Source organism: Gambusia affinis, linkage group LG02 (assembly GCF_019740435.1).
Source record: "Gambusia affinis linkage group LG02, SWU_Gaff_1.0, whole genome shotgun sequence".
Taxonomy (NCBI): domain Eukaryota; kingdom Metazoa; phylum Chordata; class Actinopteri; order Cyprinodontiformes; family Poeciliidae; genus Gambusia; species Gambusia affinis.
This window is the reverse complement of record NC_057869.1, coordinates 31,944,286-31,958,895: the sequence shown is the minus strand read 5'-3', so window position 1 is coordinate 31,958,895 and position 14,610 is coordinate 31,944,286. Positions and strand designations below refer to the sequence as shown.

The following is a 14,610-nucleotide window of genomic DNA, read 5'->3' as shown; positions in this document are numbered from 1 at the left end:
AGAGGTCAATTAACTTTAAATTGTAGAGAACACTTAACACTGGAACAGGAAGACATTTTAAATATCCAAAATAAACAAAAACAGAAACAACAAATAAAACAAATTATGAAGTCTCTGTAAACAAAACTGTCCTTCAAAAAACGTTCAGATGAGATCAAAGCAAATTATGGATATTATTGAGCTTGTTTTAATTCATCATGCGATTAATTGATTTATTGCTTGTAAAAGTAGGCATGTCGCAACATTTTCTTTAATGTGATGAACATACTGAAAACATCACAACTCACTGTGTGCGTGCGTGTGTGTGTGTGTCCAGCTGGATGAATCTCATAACCAGACAAGGAAGCTGCAGAGGTCTCTGGATGAGCAGGTAGAACAGACTGAGAATCTGCAGGTTCAACTGGAACACTTACAGTCGAGGTGAGATGTACACTCATGCACACGCACACACACAGGGACTTTGCATGGACTCCCATTCATTTTTCATCTATTTCTACAGAGAGCCCCTAAACTTAACTATTACCAGTACATGGATAACACTGTGTATACTTCCTGCACAGCTGAATGACAACACACTGATGGAAGCTGGGGCTGTGTTTATGTTGATTTCTCAAATCACTCTGACATACCTGGCACAGCACACAGCAACACAACAAGAGAGCTCTCTGTTACTATGGTAACATGTGACAGGGAGCTTGGTGATTGGTTCCTGAGGCAAAAAAGGGGGTTTGGAGAAAATGGAGAGAAGACAAAGAGAAGAGGAAGAGTAAGGTTGATGGAGAGAGAGGTTAGCTGAGTGACAGAGGTTCAGACACATGCACACTCACACACACCTCCAACTGAACCTGGTGGGTTCTGAATGGAACCCACACACACTAACTCTACATATTAACTTCCCCACAGCTGAGACCATGGAACCTTAATTCAAAGATACGTTTGTTGAGTTTAAACTTTGTTAGCCATCATGACCACTGATGGATGAAATTAGTAACTTTCTCTATAATGTTTCTTCTGAAAAACCAGTCTAAAAGCGAAATCAATGAAAGACTTAATCTGGTTCAACAGGTTTCCCGTTGTTGAAGTTCTGCACAGCTCAACAGACTTGTTGCTACCCCACAAACCCCACATTGTTTAGTCTGGTTCCTATTGAAATAGCCAGGTTTGTCCTGGACAGCTGACCATAAGTTAGTAGGCACTTCACAATAAACTGAAATGATAACATAACCAACAAAACACCATGACTACATGATTTATTGTATGATGTTCTGGTTTTGTTTGGAGCTTTCTTTTTATTGCAGTCTGTTCTGTATTAATTAATGGTTCTGTTTGTAACAACCTATCTTGTTAAACTTCATGTCTTCAGAACAAATTTAGACTTTTAGACTTTATTGTCTCTAAGGGGAAATTTGTTCCCACTAACCAGTTAGCGCTAACGTTCTCCACAATTTTGGAGAAAGTTGCTTATGTCCAACTGCAGAGTAATCTTGACCTGAATGAAATTGGTGAAAAATTTCAGTCTAGTTTTAAATTGTGGCACAGCACTGAAACCGCCCTTTTAAAAGTTTTAAATTATCTTCTTTTCACTGTTGATGAAGGTAAATCAGTAGTTCTTTTACTTTTAGATCAGTCTGCTGCTTTTGACACTCACAACATCCTTTTGACCCGTTTGGAGTCACTTGTTGGTATTCGAGGTACAGCACTAAATTGGTTTCGGTTCTTTCTTGTAAACAGAAGTTTTTCTGTAAATGTAGGATAGCATTCCCTCCTCTGTGTCTGGGGTTTCCCAAGGATCAATAATGGCACCTGTTCTTATATCTGCTGCCTCTGGATCATATCTTTAAAAAGCTCAAAATCTCTTTTCATTGTAAGAGCAAATTTTCTGAACTTAAATAAGGAAAAAAACAAGTAAATGTAATCCCCTGCTTCACAGTGGGGAAGATGTAGGCCTGGAGATGAGCCATGCCTGGTTTCCTTCAAACATGGTGTCTGCCTGCCATTCACACCACACTTCAGTCTTTGTCTCATCAGACCAGAGAATCTTGTTTCTCCTAGTCCAAGAGGCCTTCAGGAGCCTTTAGGAGGACTGACCTGCACTGTAAACTGTGGTACCTATGTAGCCTGGTGTGTGCCTTTCCAAATCAAGTCCAATTGAAATCACCACTGCTGGATTCCATTCAAGCTGTAGAAACATTTCAAGGACGCTCAGTGGAAACACATCCATGTTTAGCCTCATGGCACGGGCTGTGAATACTTACATGAATTGGATATTTTGGTTTTCTCTTTTTAATAAATTTGTTAAACACTCAAAAACCAAATCAGACTTATTCAAAGTGTAATGTGTTGCTGGCTCACATTGGCATGAAACTTGGTTTGAGTTGTTAAATAAGCTTCATAATAAGCCTATTTCATCAGGACTACTGCATCTCCTGTTCTCAGCCTTCTTCTTGTACAACTTCATCACGCTCCTTCTACAAACTCACTTTGATTAAAAAAAAAAAGCATTTACTGCAGATAAGCTACTGAATACTGATAGCTACTTCACACAATTGTAAATTCATAAATCTCTTTGAGATGCTGTATACACATGACTGATTAACACATCCCCGTATGAGAAATTTCCCTGCAGACAGACTGTGGGCTTTGTGCGACAGACTAACATGCTGACATGGACTCTCCCCTCCTTACCCCCAGGCTGAGGCGGCAGCAGCAGAGTCCTGCTCTGTTTGGGAAGATGCGATCCGCTCGCTTTGGTCCTGAAAACCCTGACGGCCCAAGAAGTGATGTTGATGAGGAAGAGGAGGACCTGCAGTTACAGATTCCATGACATATGTCCCCCATCCACAAATGAACAGGATGTTGGGACATCAGCAGTCACATGAACAATATGAAGTCTGGGAAGTGTTTTGCAGAAAGGGTGAAGTATTAGTTGACATGAAAATAGCCCAAAACTTTAATCTAGATTTGAATCCAAAAGTCACTGTTTCTTGTTCAAACTGTAAATTCATGTAGACTTCTCAGGATATCAAATAATTTCTGGTCATGAATTAATCAAATCTGAACAGTCAGCAGATCTTCTTTTAGGAGAACTAGACCACAAGATTTAAATCAGGCTGCACTGTGCCAAGCACACACCAGGAGCCTCATGTATAAAAGAGTGCGCAGCTTTCACACTAAAAATTGACATACAGAAAAATTGTGAAAAGTGCGGCGCACAAAAAAATTCTGATGTATAAAACCATGCATTTTATACATCATTTCCTGAGCTCATTTCCTTTATACAACCTAATTTTCAGGAAATAGAGTGCAGTTGCTGGTCTGCCCTGTCGCCACCCATAAATACATATGTACATTAGTATAAATACCCAGAAGGCTGCGACCGCAGAAGCAATAACCATGGCAGCGGTTTTTGCATGTAGCAGTATGAATATTTAAAATATTTCCTATTACGTATTCTAAAAGATGCTTTCAGGGCACATAAGATCACCTCACAGAAAATAAAAATAATACATTTTAGAGAAAAAATTCCAAAGAGAAAAGAAAGTGGAAATGCTTGTTTGAACAGCAGAGCGTTCAGCTGGGATTTAAAGACAGACGGCGTGCCAGAGAGTCCTTTGGGCTCGGTGGGGAATGTGGAAGTTTATTCTATAAGAATAGAGAAATCATGTGTATTGCACATTTAGAGAATGGAGATGCTTTCTATTCATAAAGGTGTATTCAGAAAGCTGGTATGGCTTGACTGAAGGATGATTGTCTGACCTGTCAGCAGTTCCAGCTGAACCTGAACCAGTAACCCATGGCTCCTTTACATTCTGCACAGAACTCCAGGATGATCAGTCTGGGCAATTTAGACTCTAATAAACCAGCTTTAACATTTCCCAGCAGATCAACATGTCTGATAAAACGCTCCCTCCGCCTTCTTCTATTGCTGGGTTGCAGATGATGTAGCACCGACGTCACCCAATGCAGATGGAGGGCAGGAAGTAAATGCAGTCCATTTATTTCTGCTGATCCAGCATCAAAATGCCTAAAGTCTGTCTCATGTAAGGTTGTTCAAACCTTTCTAATTGAAAGAAAGATAAACATTATCTTTTACCTTCACCACCATGTAAAGGTAGTTGGTCACAGGATAGTTAATTAAAAAAAAAAAACTTACCAAAAAAATAAACTGGAGTGAAGTGGACCAACAATCTATGGCTAAAAACAGGAGGTGCGGAAACTAACAACTCCACAGTTTGCAGCACCACTTTCTAACACGTAACGATCACATTGTTTAAATTGTATTTTCACATACTTTATTGGACAGTTAATTAGAAATACAAGCATTCATATGTAAGGTAAGATATATTATTTTTATGCTCTAGTTTGATAGTCCACAGGGTGCTAATGTTGTTAGCAGCTAACTCAGTGCTGAGTCCCGGACAGAAAATATAATGTTTATTCATTGGTGCTGAATAAACACGAACTAAAAAAGAAAAGCTATATAACCTACCCAGCCGTACAATCAGTGAGCTGTGACTATTGATCGCCTCAAGGCCGGGTAAATCCTCAAGATTGTATGACGTGTCTTTTTTTGACGAGATAATATAGGTCACATCCTAAATATATGTGTATTTTTTCGAGATACCTTGGCGTACTCACTGTGATCCATTTTCTCTGTTTTGAACCGGACCACTTCCGGACCTCCATCTGAATTTTGCGTGTCATCCGGGTCACGTGTCTGAAACCCAGCAATTGGCGACGCTCTCCATCCGAGCCAAAGCATTCCACAATTACACAGCACACCTTTGCACAGCTACTTGTGTATGTGTGACTGTCTGCACACCTTGATCACCTTTAAAATGTTCAAACCTCACCTGTTTGGAGTTAATCTGCTTTTCTGACTCCATTTTCTTTGTCAGTGAGAATAAATTACCCTGGAGATAACATGCATTTTTTGTCATGCGCATCAGCGCATAGACCGATCTGTTGCATCTTTATGTGACAAGAGCTGAGGAAATTTACTATGTACATTCGAGTGAGGTTTTCACGTCCCTCTATTTTATTTATTTTGTATGTGTGTTATGTTATTGTCTTGAGGATAAATGTAGTTCAGTTTCATCGTTTACATTTAAACAATAAAAGATTATTGGGTTCAATGCTCCCTGGGTGAAATAACACTGAATGGAGTCAGATCTCGGTGTATTTAGTCAGATCTATTCTTTGGCGCTTTGTTGTTTATTGTCCACAAAATTTGAGTGGCCGCTGCACATTTTCACAGGAGATAGAAAGTTTGCACTTTCTTTTTTGTACATGCCAACTTGTGCGTAAAATATGACGCTGCACATTTTTTGTGCGTATGCACGCTTTATACATGAGGCCCCTGGTCCTGAGACTACACACTCGCTAAAGCTCACATATATATGAGAGACCCCATGGGCCAAAACTTATTGACTTCCATATACCATCAAACTCCTATACATATACCAATATGCTCTCAAATCAACTTTTCATACGCCATTAAGAATATCTTTTTTCCTGAAGGAAAGTCTATATTATCTATAAAAAAATATTGTACACAAAATGTTTCATTAAAATGTGGAATCGACTAAAATGATTTAGCAATTTTAATTAATTTTTATTTTTTATTTTATTTTTTTTTTGCTTCAGGAAAAAGTGCTTACAAAAAACAGTTGTGAAATTATGGAATGTGTGTTAACATGGATGCTGAAGAAACTGCTCTGGCACTTGAGGACTTTGCAGTTTTTAATTAACAAAAAACTTTCTCGATACATTTTGTTTATTTTAAAGGTGTTTTTTGTGAACACATTACAAATAGTAGAAACATGTTGGTAACACACAAAAAAACAATATTAATGTATTTATAGCCACACTATAGATTTTAAATTCACACCGAATTCAGTTAAAGATTGTCGTTTCAATGGGTGGTCCAGCTACCTAATGGTTGCATCATTGCTTTTAACGAGGTTGCATAATCTACAAAACCAAAGAGAAAGTGGCAAACTGTAATATTCAGTTTAAATATGATCAAATAACATATGTTAGGCCTCTGGGCATGACTCCAAAAACTTACACAGGTTCCTGAATCCGGTATCAATATTAGTGGACTCATGTTGAAGTGGAGACACATTTAAAAGTTGCAGGACACTTGAGAACTGGAAGTAATGACCCCTAATGTACAGACATAAGGTCAGTTTGTTTTTTTAACAAGTTCTCCCTTCCATTAGGTCACAGGATTGGAAAAAGGGGCAGCTGCTGTTCCACGGATGAACTTATTCTAGAGATAGACAAGTTTAAAATGCAGTTCTTTGTTTCCAAGAGTGTTATTCTGCTCATAAAGCAGGTTTAAACAACTGCATTCAGTGCCTTTGAAAAGTTCTGTCTCATAGAAATGAATATTAACATAATAAAATTGTATTTCATTTTATGATGAAAACTTGTCAAGGCTTTGAAATAACATATTTAGATCTAAGTGGTGATAATGACCTTTGGGATTGCATATTTTTGCTTCATGTTTTCAAAATAATGGAGCTACATAAATGGAGATAATTGTTGAATATTTTTGTAGAAATTTAAACTACAATCAATTAAATTTGGAAATACAATAAACTCAAAAATGAAACTTAAAAAAATATGTTTATTGACGAATAAAATAATTGTATACTAAATACATTTCTGGCTTTTGTGAAATTTCATTATGCTTTTTTGGAAATATAGATTTAATATTTCAGTAAATATTTATATATTTAAGTTTATTTCAAACAGATATTTTTTGTTTTTGTTTGGTAATACTGCATGTAAGAGAGTTAATTAGTATATGTAAAAGAGTTTGATGGTATATGCAAGAGAGTTTGTAAGTTTTGGCCCATGGGGCCTCATATATATATGATTTAATGTATTTACAAAGACACAACAAGCAGAAAACAACCAGTGGCTGGAGTGAGACTCCATGTCTCATAGAATGAGTGCATGTGTTACTACATCATCAGAATCCAGTTTGTTTCATCAGTTTTCAATTTTACCTCAAATGCACAAATACTGCAGCTTTTTTATTTGAACAGTGCTACTGTAAAAAACAAGCTCAAGCCTTCATTTACATGAGCAGTATCAATATATCACCCTATGTTGTTTTTCAGATGAAAAGTCTGTTCTGCTGGCCAAAGTGTTAATTGATTATCTTGATCTCATTCTTGGGTTCAACTTACTGTTCTGATGTTTTTCTATATTTCATACCCAAGCTGCAAAACTGAACCTGCAAAAAAAATGATAACCTGCAGCTGCTTGATGGATAATTGTCTGACTGTAGGCAACACTAGCTTATAAATGATGTTGTAAATGATCTGGAAGTGATGTATTTAATATGGCTGCAGCTGATCCACGACAACAAAACCATGTTAGTATTAAACCATGCGAAAGCATCAGTTAACATATGTATAGATACTGAAGGATGAGACCCTGAGAGACTTTGTTACTGGGAAATAACAGTCCATCAGTGAGACGTGCTTCTGGGATGGAAAATATCCCACAAAGATATGATCAGGTCAAGTTTGAAAAATACCAAGAAGTCAGACGTGGAGAAAACTCTGACCAGTTGGTATGAAGTAAAATGTCTACTTCATTTTACCAATCAGGCAGTATGTCTGAAGCACTGTCCACACACCAACTCCATCAGCACAACCAAGATGCTTGAGAACTGATAAAACTTGAGACACTGACTGGTTGTTTATTTCTGCAGATCTTTGCTGTTAACTAATTATACACAGAAATGTCTTTATAAGTGTCTGTCTTTTAAAATTTCTTTTACATTTTCTGTCTGAACCCCCAGATTTCAATCTGAGTTTCAGTGACATTGTGGTTAAAATGAAAGTGCTAAAACTCAGCACTTTCTTTTTTACACTTTAAGTTTCAGTGAAAGGTTGACACTTTGCACCAACTTTTAAACCTCCAAATTTAGAACTCAGCGTGTGACTTGCATTCAGACCAACTATGTACTTCCTCTGCTCACTGGGACATGCTGATGTGATTACGTATTGATACTCATCTTAAATAATGTACAGTTCTACAAAAAAACACTTGTGGAAATGTTCAATATTTCTCCTCAAATTCCTAGGGTTAGGATCAAGAGAGGGAATAAATGTGTCATGAAAGAATGAATCACAGTTAATGCACGCCAATGTCTTTGCTTTGAGTTTTTAATGTTGAAACTAGCAGGTATTGAAGAGGAGGTCATGTTTGAGGACTATGTCTCTGCTCCTCTCGGTCTTAGTACTTACCCACTCCATCCACAGTCATTCTGCCTCAGGCTTATCTCTGCTGCTGGAAGAAGACCAATATATTTGTAATGATCGTCACTCTGTATTCCTACTATTTATGCTGTTGTTATAAATGTGTTTTTATAAAGGTTGTGCACTACAGTCGTTTCTATTATCTCTATAAATGTCAACTGTACATACAAAGAAATATCATTTTTTTTAAATGTTTTTTTATTAGATGTTTTCCAGAAAGCGTCAGAGTTTCCTGTGTGTGTTTTCACTGAAGCAGAAAACACCATATTACAAATAGTCACTAATACAGATGAGAAATGTGGAATAACTGGAATGTTATGATGCAGCCATAAAGTTTCTGGAAAAATGTCCTATGGACAGATGAAGCAAAAATTGAACATTTTCATTTGTCTTACAAAAGGATAAGAACCCCAAACATACAGCTAAAATCACCCAAGAATGGCTAAGAGGAAAACATTGGACTATTCTGAAGTGGCCTTCTATGAGCCCTGACCTAAATCCGGAGCATCTTTGGAAGGAGCAGTTTACTCATGAGGAGTGGCCCAAATACCTGCTGAGAGGTGCAGAAGTGATTTCCTCAAAAGGTTGTGCAACAAAATATTAAGTTAAGGGTATCATTATTTTTGTTCAGGCCTGTTTCATTAGTTAATTTTTTCAACATAATTGTGTTGAAGTGTGTTTGAAAAGCAATGTCTGGCTTTCATTTGTTCATTTTCATCAAATCTTTATTCATTATTACCTTCATCAGATTGAAGTTATTTCTGTGACCATTTCATTAACCGAGCGGTACCAACAATTTTGTCCATCTGTGTATAATGCTCTTCTTGAGTTATCTGTTATTTGCTTCAATATTCCAGTTTTTTCATCACTTAGTTGAGTTGTTTGACTTCTTTACTGATTTCTTCAAACGTAAAGTTGAGTAACGTCTTGACCACTAATTCCTCAACTAGTTTTTTGATTGTCATTGCCATCTTCTTTCAAGAAGAAGGGAAAATATTAATCCATCAATTTATTCTTGGTAGAGAAAGGATAGAAAGAAAAAAGACTATGCTCTCAGAGTCCATTTGATCTAGACCTCCAACAAAAGCAGAGTGGTTTCCTCCAAATTCCTCCAAAATGGTTAGAAAAGAGGATTGTGAAAGACAGGGGAGACGTGGCAAAGGTCATCGGGTGGGGACTCAAACCAGTGACGGCCGAAGGGTTTACTGACTTTAGCACCCTATTAATACTCTTTTTTTAATAACTTTATAAGCCAAATATTATATCATCTCTTTTGTACAACAATAATAAAAACAAAGAACATAACTTTTTGCCCCCATTTAAAAATTAAATTGAGTGTTGTTTGAAATTTAATCTTTGGGCTGTATCTTCCTTTGCTGTTGAAGAACAGGTCTGCTCCAAAAGATGTTGATTAGGAACATGTCCATCTTTTTTGTGTTATTTATGTAAATGAAGAACATGTTGCACCTCTTCTTTTGTTTTATATTGAGTGTCTGGTTTTCTTAAAGTGCAGCCAATGTGACCAATAATGATGGTGTAATACTAGATGCTGTGTAATTATAAGTGTGATGCAGCTTCTTTTGTGATACAGTATAATTTCATATCAACTAAATAATTTATGTTGAACCCATCTTTCCGCTGCAGTTGTTTAGCTTCTCTGTTCAGTAACAGGTAAATGTTTTCTGTTTGTCCTGAACAAAAGCACTGAAAACATTTTTGCTACACAAAGTTGCTCTATTTTTATTGTTCCAAAATGATTCTAATTCTAATTATTTTTTATACAATTTTGCAGCATATTTGACCTTCTCCAAATGACTGAAATCCTGAAAGCAGTTATTATTAATGCTTTATTATTAAAGTATTTCTTAGATCCTTCTGTTATTCTGCTAAAACTGTTAAACAAAATGTAGTTGATGGTACATGGTTTACACAGACAATAAAGACTGCAACCATCACCTTATAACTGGAATAGCTTTTTGGCATAATTAAATCTTTAATATGTCCAGCAGCAGGCAGCATAGAAGGAGTAGCTATAGGGGAGGGAGGGAGGAAGAAGACGCAAAAATGAAAGTGGAAGTTATTAGATTATTAGGCTTGAAATAATTAAAAACCATGATTAAATCTGACCAGATCATCTTCCACAGGCTGCCAGGTTTTCAAGTGGCAACTTTCTTTCACTTCATCCTGAAATTTCCTCTTCATTCAGCAGTTCAGCAGGGTTTTAATGTCACTGCTGATATGTGATGACTTAAGCAATAAATCTACAACTACAAGTCTGATGTTATTCATTGATATCTATTTTAGGAAAGACATCAGTCTAAGAAATAAATCTAAAAAAAACAGTTTCATAAATTTGTGGAATTTCTTTTCATATTAAGTTTATGTATTTTAAAATATTACACATCCAGTACTATTCATCAGAGGTAGTAGATGTAGCAGTTTATTTTTGTTGTTTATGGAAGTGCAGTCCCCACTTTTTTAGTACTTCGTTTTGAAAAGATATAATCTCTGGGACAAAAATATGGTTCTTCCAAAGGGAAACCCATTCAACTGGTATATGGGAATATGTGGAGGTATGCATGAAAAATGTGATAGCAATGAGAGCTGGCATGAAGCAGTGGTTCTGCAGAGTGGGCCAGAGTGTCCACCCTTTAGAACAATTCTTAGTCTCAAAAGTAACAGATGGTCCTTAATGCTTTGAGAAATAAACAAACATATAAAATAAAAACACTGTTGGGAATTTTTTAGACTCCAACCATTTAAGGCTGTTCGGAGGCTGCTTAATGGTGACTTTTTGTGCAAAGTTGTGTGGGCTGCAGTCCATATGGCCCAATAGAGAATCCAAAGCGCAGAACACATCTAAAATGTAAGTGTGATAACAGTAAACTGAGCAGAGGAACAACTACAGTAGAAGCAGGCATGTGAGATTTATCTTCTTCAGTTTGAAGAAATTTCAAGTCACCATTTAAAAAGAAAAACATACATTCTCTGTACTTAGTGCATTAAAGACTATAGTAAACTCACTGCAAATGGTGTATTTTGTGACAATACTGGACTATATTAAGACACCTAACAATGTTAGTGGAAACTCTTATATAAGATCCATTACTGACAATAGAAGAATGAATAAGAAAAGATTTATTGAAAAAATGCTGAACAGAGGTGAAACAGCCAAGTCTACACTGATTATATTATATTAAATTAGATTAGATTTATTATAGCCTCCTTGATTTTAGTGTGGTTTTAAGTCAGTTTTAGATACAAATCACTTGAAATAGATTATAGAATCAGCAGTGATAAAGACAATAATGCCTCCGTGCCTTCACTCTTTTCCAGCTTCTTCCCTCTGGGAGGGGTTATAAAGGCTAGAAATGGCTAGAAATGGCTATAAAGGCTAGAAAAGAGAAAATGGCTAGAAAAAATACTAAAAGAAACAAACAAAAAAAAAAACATCTGTCCCTTCTGCAATAACCCTATTGAACAAGATTTCAAACTTACCTTGCTTTGATAAGATTGTTGCAATTTAGTTTAATTTTATTATTTTATAAATGTTGGCCATATTGTAATTTGTGGGGTTTTTATGTATATGTTCTAAACATATACATAAAGACCATACAGACCATAGTTAATGGTCTGTAATCAACCCAACCTCCATCATCCCTAAAAAAAAGCGATAATAGAAATAACTTTGAAGCCTACACTATAATATACTATACATGTTTTGTAATTCTTGCATGCATCTGAAGTAAAACAGTCCATGTTTTATTCAAAAGAATGTAAAATGTAATGAAGTATTTTCTTAAAGGTTTGTGGCTCTGGTGACCTGTATCTGATAGTGATCTAGCAGGAAAGTGGGTTTTGAGAAAAAAGAAAGATATGTGCCAAAGGTAATTGGAAGGGGACTCAAATCTGTGATGGCTGGATCATCACAGATTTGAGTCCCCTCAATCTGTGATGAGGGGACCCATCACAGATTGATGGGTCCCCTCAATCTGTGATGGGTTTGTGACCCATACATGAGCCACACTTTACCCCTGTACCATTGCTGTGCCTGATTAGAGATATTTTTAACACTTAATTCAGCAAAAATCTTAAACTGATGTAACTTAGATGGCCAGAACTACTGCAACGCCTAGTTTTGCCACATGCCAAGCAGGAGTACTGTACTTGTCATCTATAAAGTAGCCTGTCTAGAAGAAGAAAGTGATTTATGATTGTTGAGGGAAACCATAATTCCACTTAGGTTGAAGCTTGAACACTTACTTGCAAAAGCATCAGTCAGTAACTGTTCATCATCAACAGCAACAATTTTTGTCATCAGGCCTTTCTTAGAGATACACTCACTTCGGTGTAAGCTTTTTTTTTTCTTAAGACCAACAGGTAAACAACCAGAACTATGTAAAGAATAATGAAGCCCATTTCTGCCACTCTGATAAAAAATAATTTTTTTTAAAAATCTCAGTATATTGAGATAGTTATCTCAATATAATTATAGGCTGAATATGCAATAATTCATTGTGAAAAATATAGGGTGAGAAGAGAAAAACTAAAACAAGAAATAAGAAAATATGATGTGGAGACATTAAGAATGAATATTAGTTAAACGTGACAAGATAAATAAGTCATTTATGTCAGTTCTAAAGGACATTGGATTACATAGAAGAATTTAGTTTGGGTAGAAAAGAAAAATAATCTGGTCCACACTTCAGCACAGTCACCCACCATAAAAAAGTAGAGGTCCTTGCCTGATGGTCAACTATACAGGTAAAGTCAAGACTGAGCTTGGTCCCTTGAGTGGTGAGGGTTTTTTCAGCCTGATTATTTCCTGCTGTACTCTCTGTGCCTTCTACATTAATCCATTTCTGGGTTGCTCCAGCCATCTCCAATTTCAACTCTCAAAATCCTCAGAAGGTCTCTCTTGAGTATGCATTTTATGGTCTTCCTGTTCCTGTCCCATCTACCTAGAAGCACTCAGTTGTCTGTAAGCCCATCAGGTTCTCACACCTGACTCTACTTCTCATTGCCTGATTCTCCACTCTCTTCCATAGCAATGCCCATTGCCTTGGATTTTCATCTGTACTCCCACTCTACCCATCTAGATGCCCCAGTAGCACCTTTTTTATTATTCATTTGTTTGTAAATAAACTCAATACTTTTTTTCTATTATTATTATTCCAAGTCCTTAGTGTATTCTGTATGTGGGTCATGCCAAGTTCTAAGGGGTTAGATTATCCTGAGCCATCTCTGTAGTTGCGCTGCTAGAAAACAAACTGGCTACTTTTCTTCACTTCTGCTTGTCTCCAATTTGCATTACCTTCTACTTCAAAAGTTATTTTGTTCTTTTCTTCTCTCAGAGGCTACACCTGCTGTTTGGCTGGGAGGGGGGCATTGTCTGAGATAATGCTGCCACCAACTAATTGTTCTTCCTCTCCTGCTATTACCTTTTTACCTTTTATTGGCCTAGAAAATACTTATACACCAGGTTTTTTTTTTTTTTTTTTTTTTTTTTTGGTTTTTTTTTCTTGTCTGGGGCAGGGGGTGTCTTCACTTGATCAGCGAAGTCAATAAATAAACTGAATTGAAACCTTCCTGGCTTCATGACAATTTCATCTTGTAACTCAATGAGATGGAACATAACTTTCATTTTTAAATTTTTTAATTCATTGATATTGTTTGCTCCCATGAAGGGATTTTTGGTGAAGAAATGCTGCGCTGGTAAGAAGTGGGTGGGAAAAAAAGGATGTGTCGCAAGGCATGTTGGACCTGGTGAAAGACTGTGCTCCAAGTTCACTGAGCTCTATGGAGACGTCTCAGATTTAACTTGCAACTGCTGTGGTGCAGATTTATCTAGGGCAGTGGTCTCAAACTCCAGGCCACGAGGGCCGCAGTCCTGCAGTTTTTAGATGTGCCACAGGTACAAAACACTAGAATGAAATGGCTTAATTATCTCCACCTTGTGTAGATCAGTTCTCCAGAGCCTTAATTATTCTATTCAGGTGTGCTGCAGCAGAGGCACATCTAAAAGTTGCAGGACTGCGGCCCTCGAGGCCTGGAGTTTGAGACCCCTTATCTAGGGTGTCTAGAGATTTCTGGGTGTCCAGAAGCTGTGGCTCCCATCTGGGTGGAGCTTTTGGAGGAGACAGTCTAGCATTGGCATGCAGTGCTTTTAGGGGGTCTGTGTCATCAGGTATCAATGGCTGAGCTGCTCCTACATGGGCCTGGGGTAGAATCAAAGTTCTGAGGGTGTCATCCTGGCTGGGCTTTTGGGTGACATAGCTGGTATATCATCAGGGTTTTAAATGCATACAGTAGTTCCTAGGAATTGGTG

At 37.0% G+C, this 14,610-nt stretch overlaps 1 protein-coding gene across 4 annotated transcripts in view; it reads left to right on the top strand.

Moving 5' to 3' along the window:
- ccdc102a (coiled-coil domain containing 102A) overlaps positions 1 to 8,411 on the top strand; it is a 48,432-nt gene extending 40,021 nt beyond the window's left edge. For 2 of the 4 annotated variants that reach the window (XM_044142784.1, XM_044142793.1), the window contains 2 exons: positions 317 to 420; positions 2,692 to 8,411. In XM_044142784.1, the coding sequence (XP_043998719.1) occupies positions 317 to 420; positions 2,692 to 2,824 (237 nt within the window). In that variant the 3' untranslated portion in view covers positions 2,825 to 8,411. The remainder of the gene's footprint in view (positions 1 to 316; positions 421 to 2,691) is intronic. The other 2 variants (XM_044142802.1, XM_044142813.1) reach the window with 2 other exon arrangements.
- Positions 8,412 to 14,610: the final 6,199 nt, after the last annotated feature.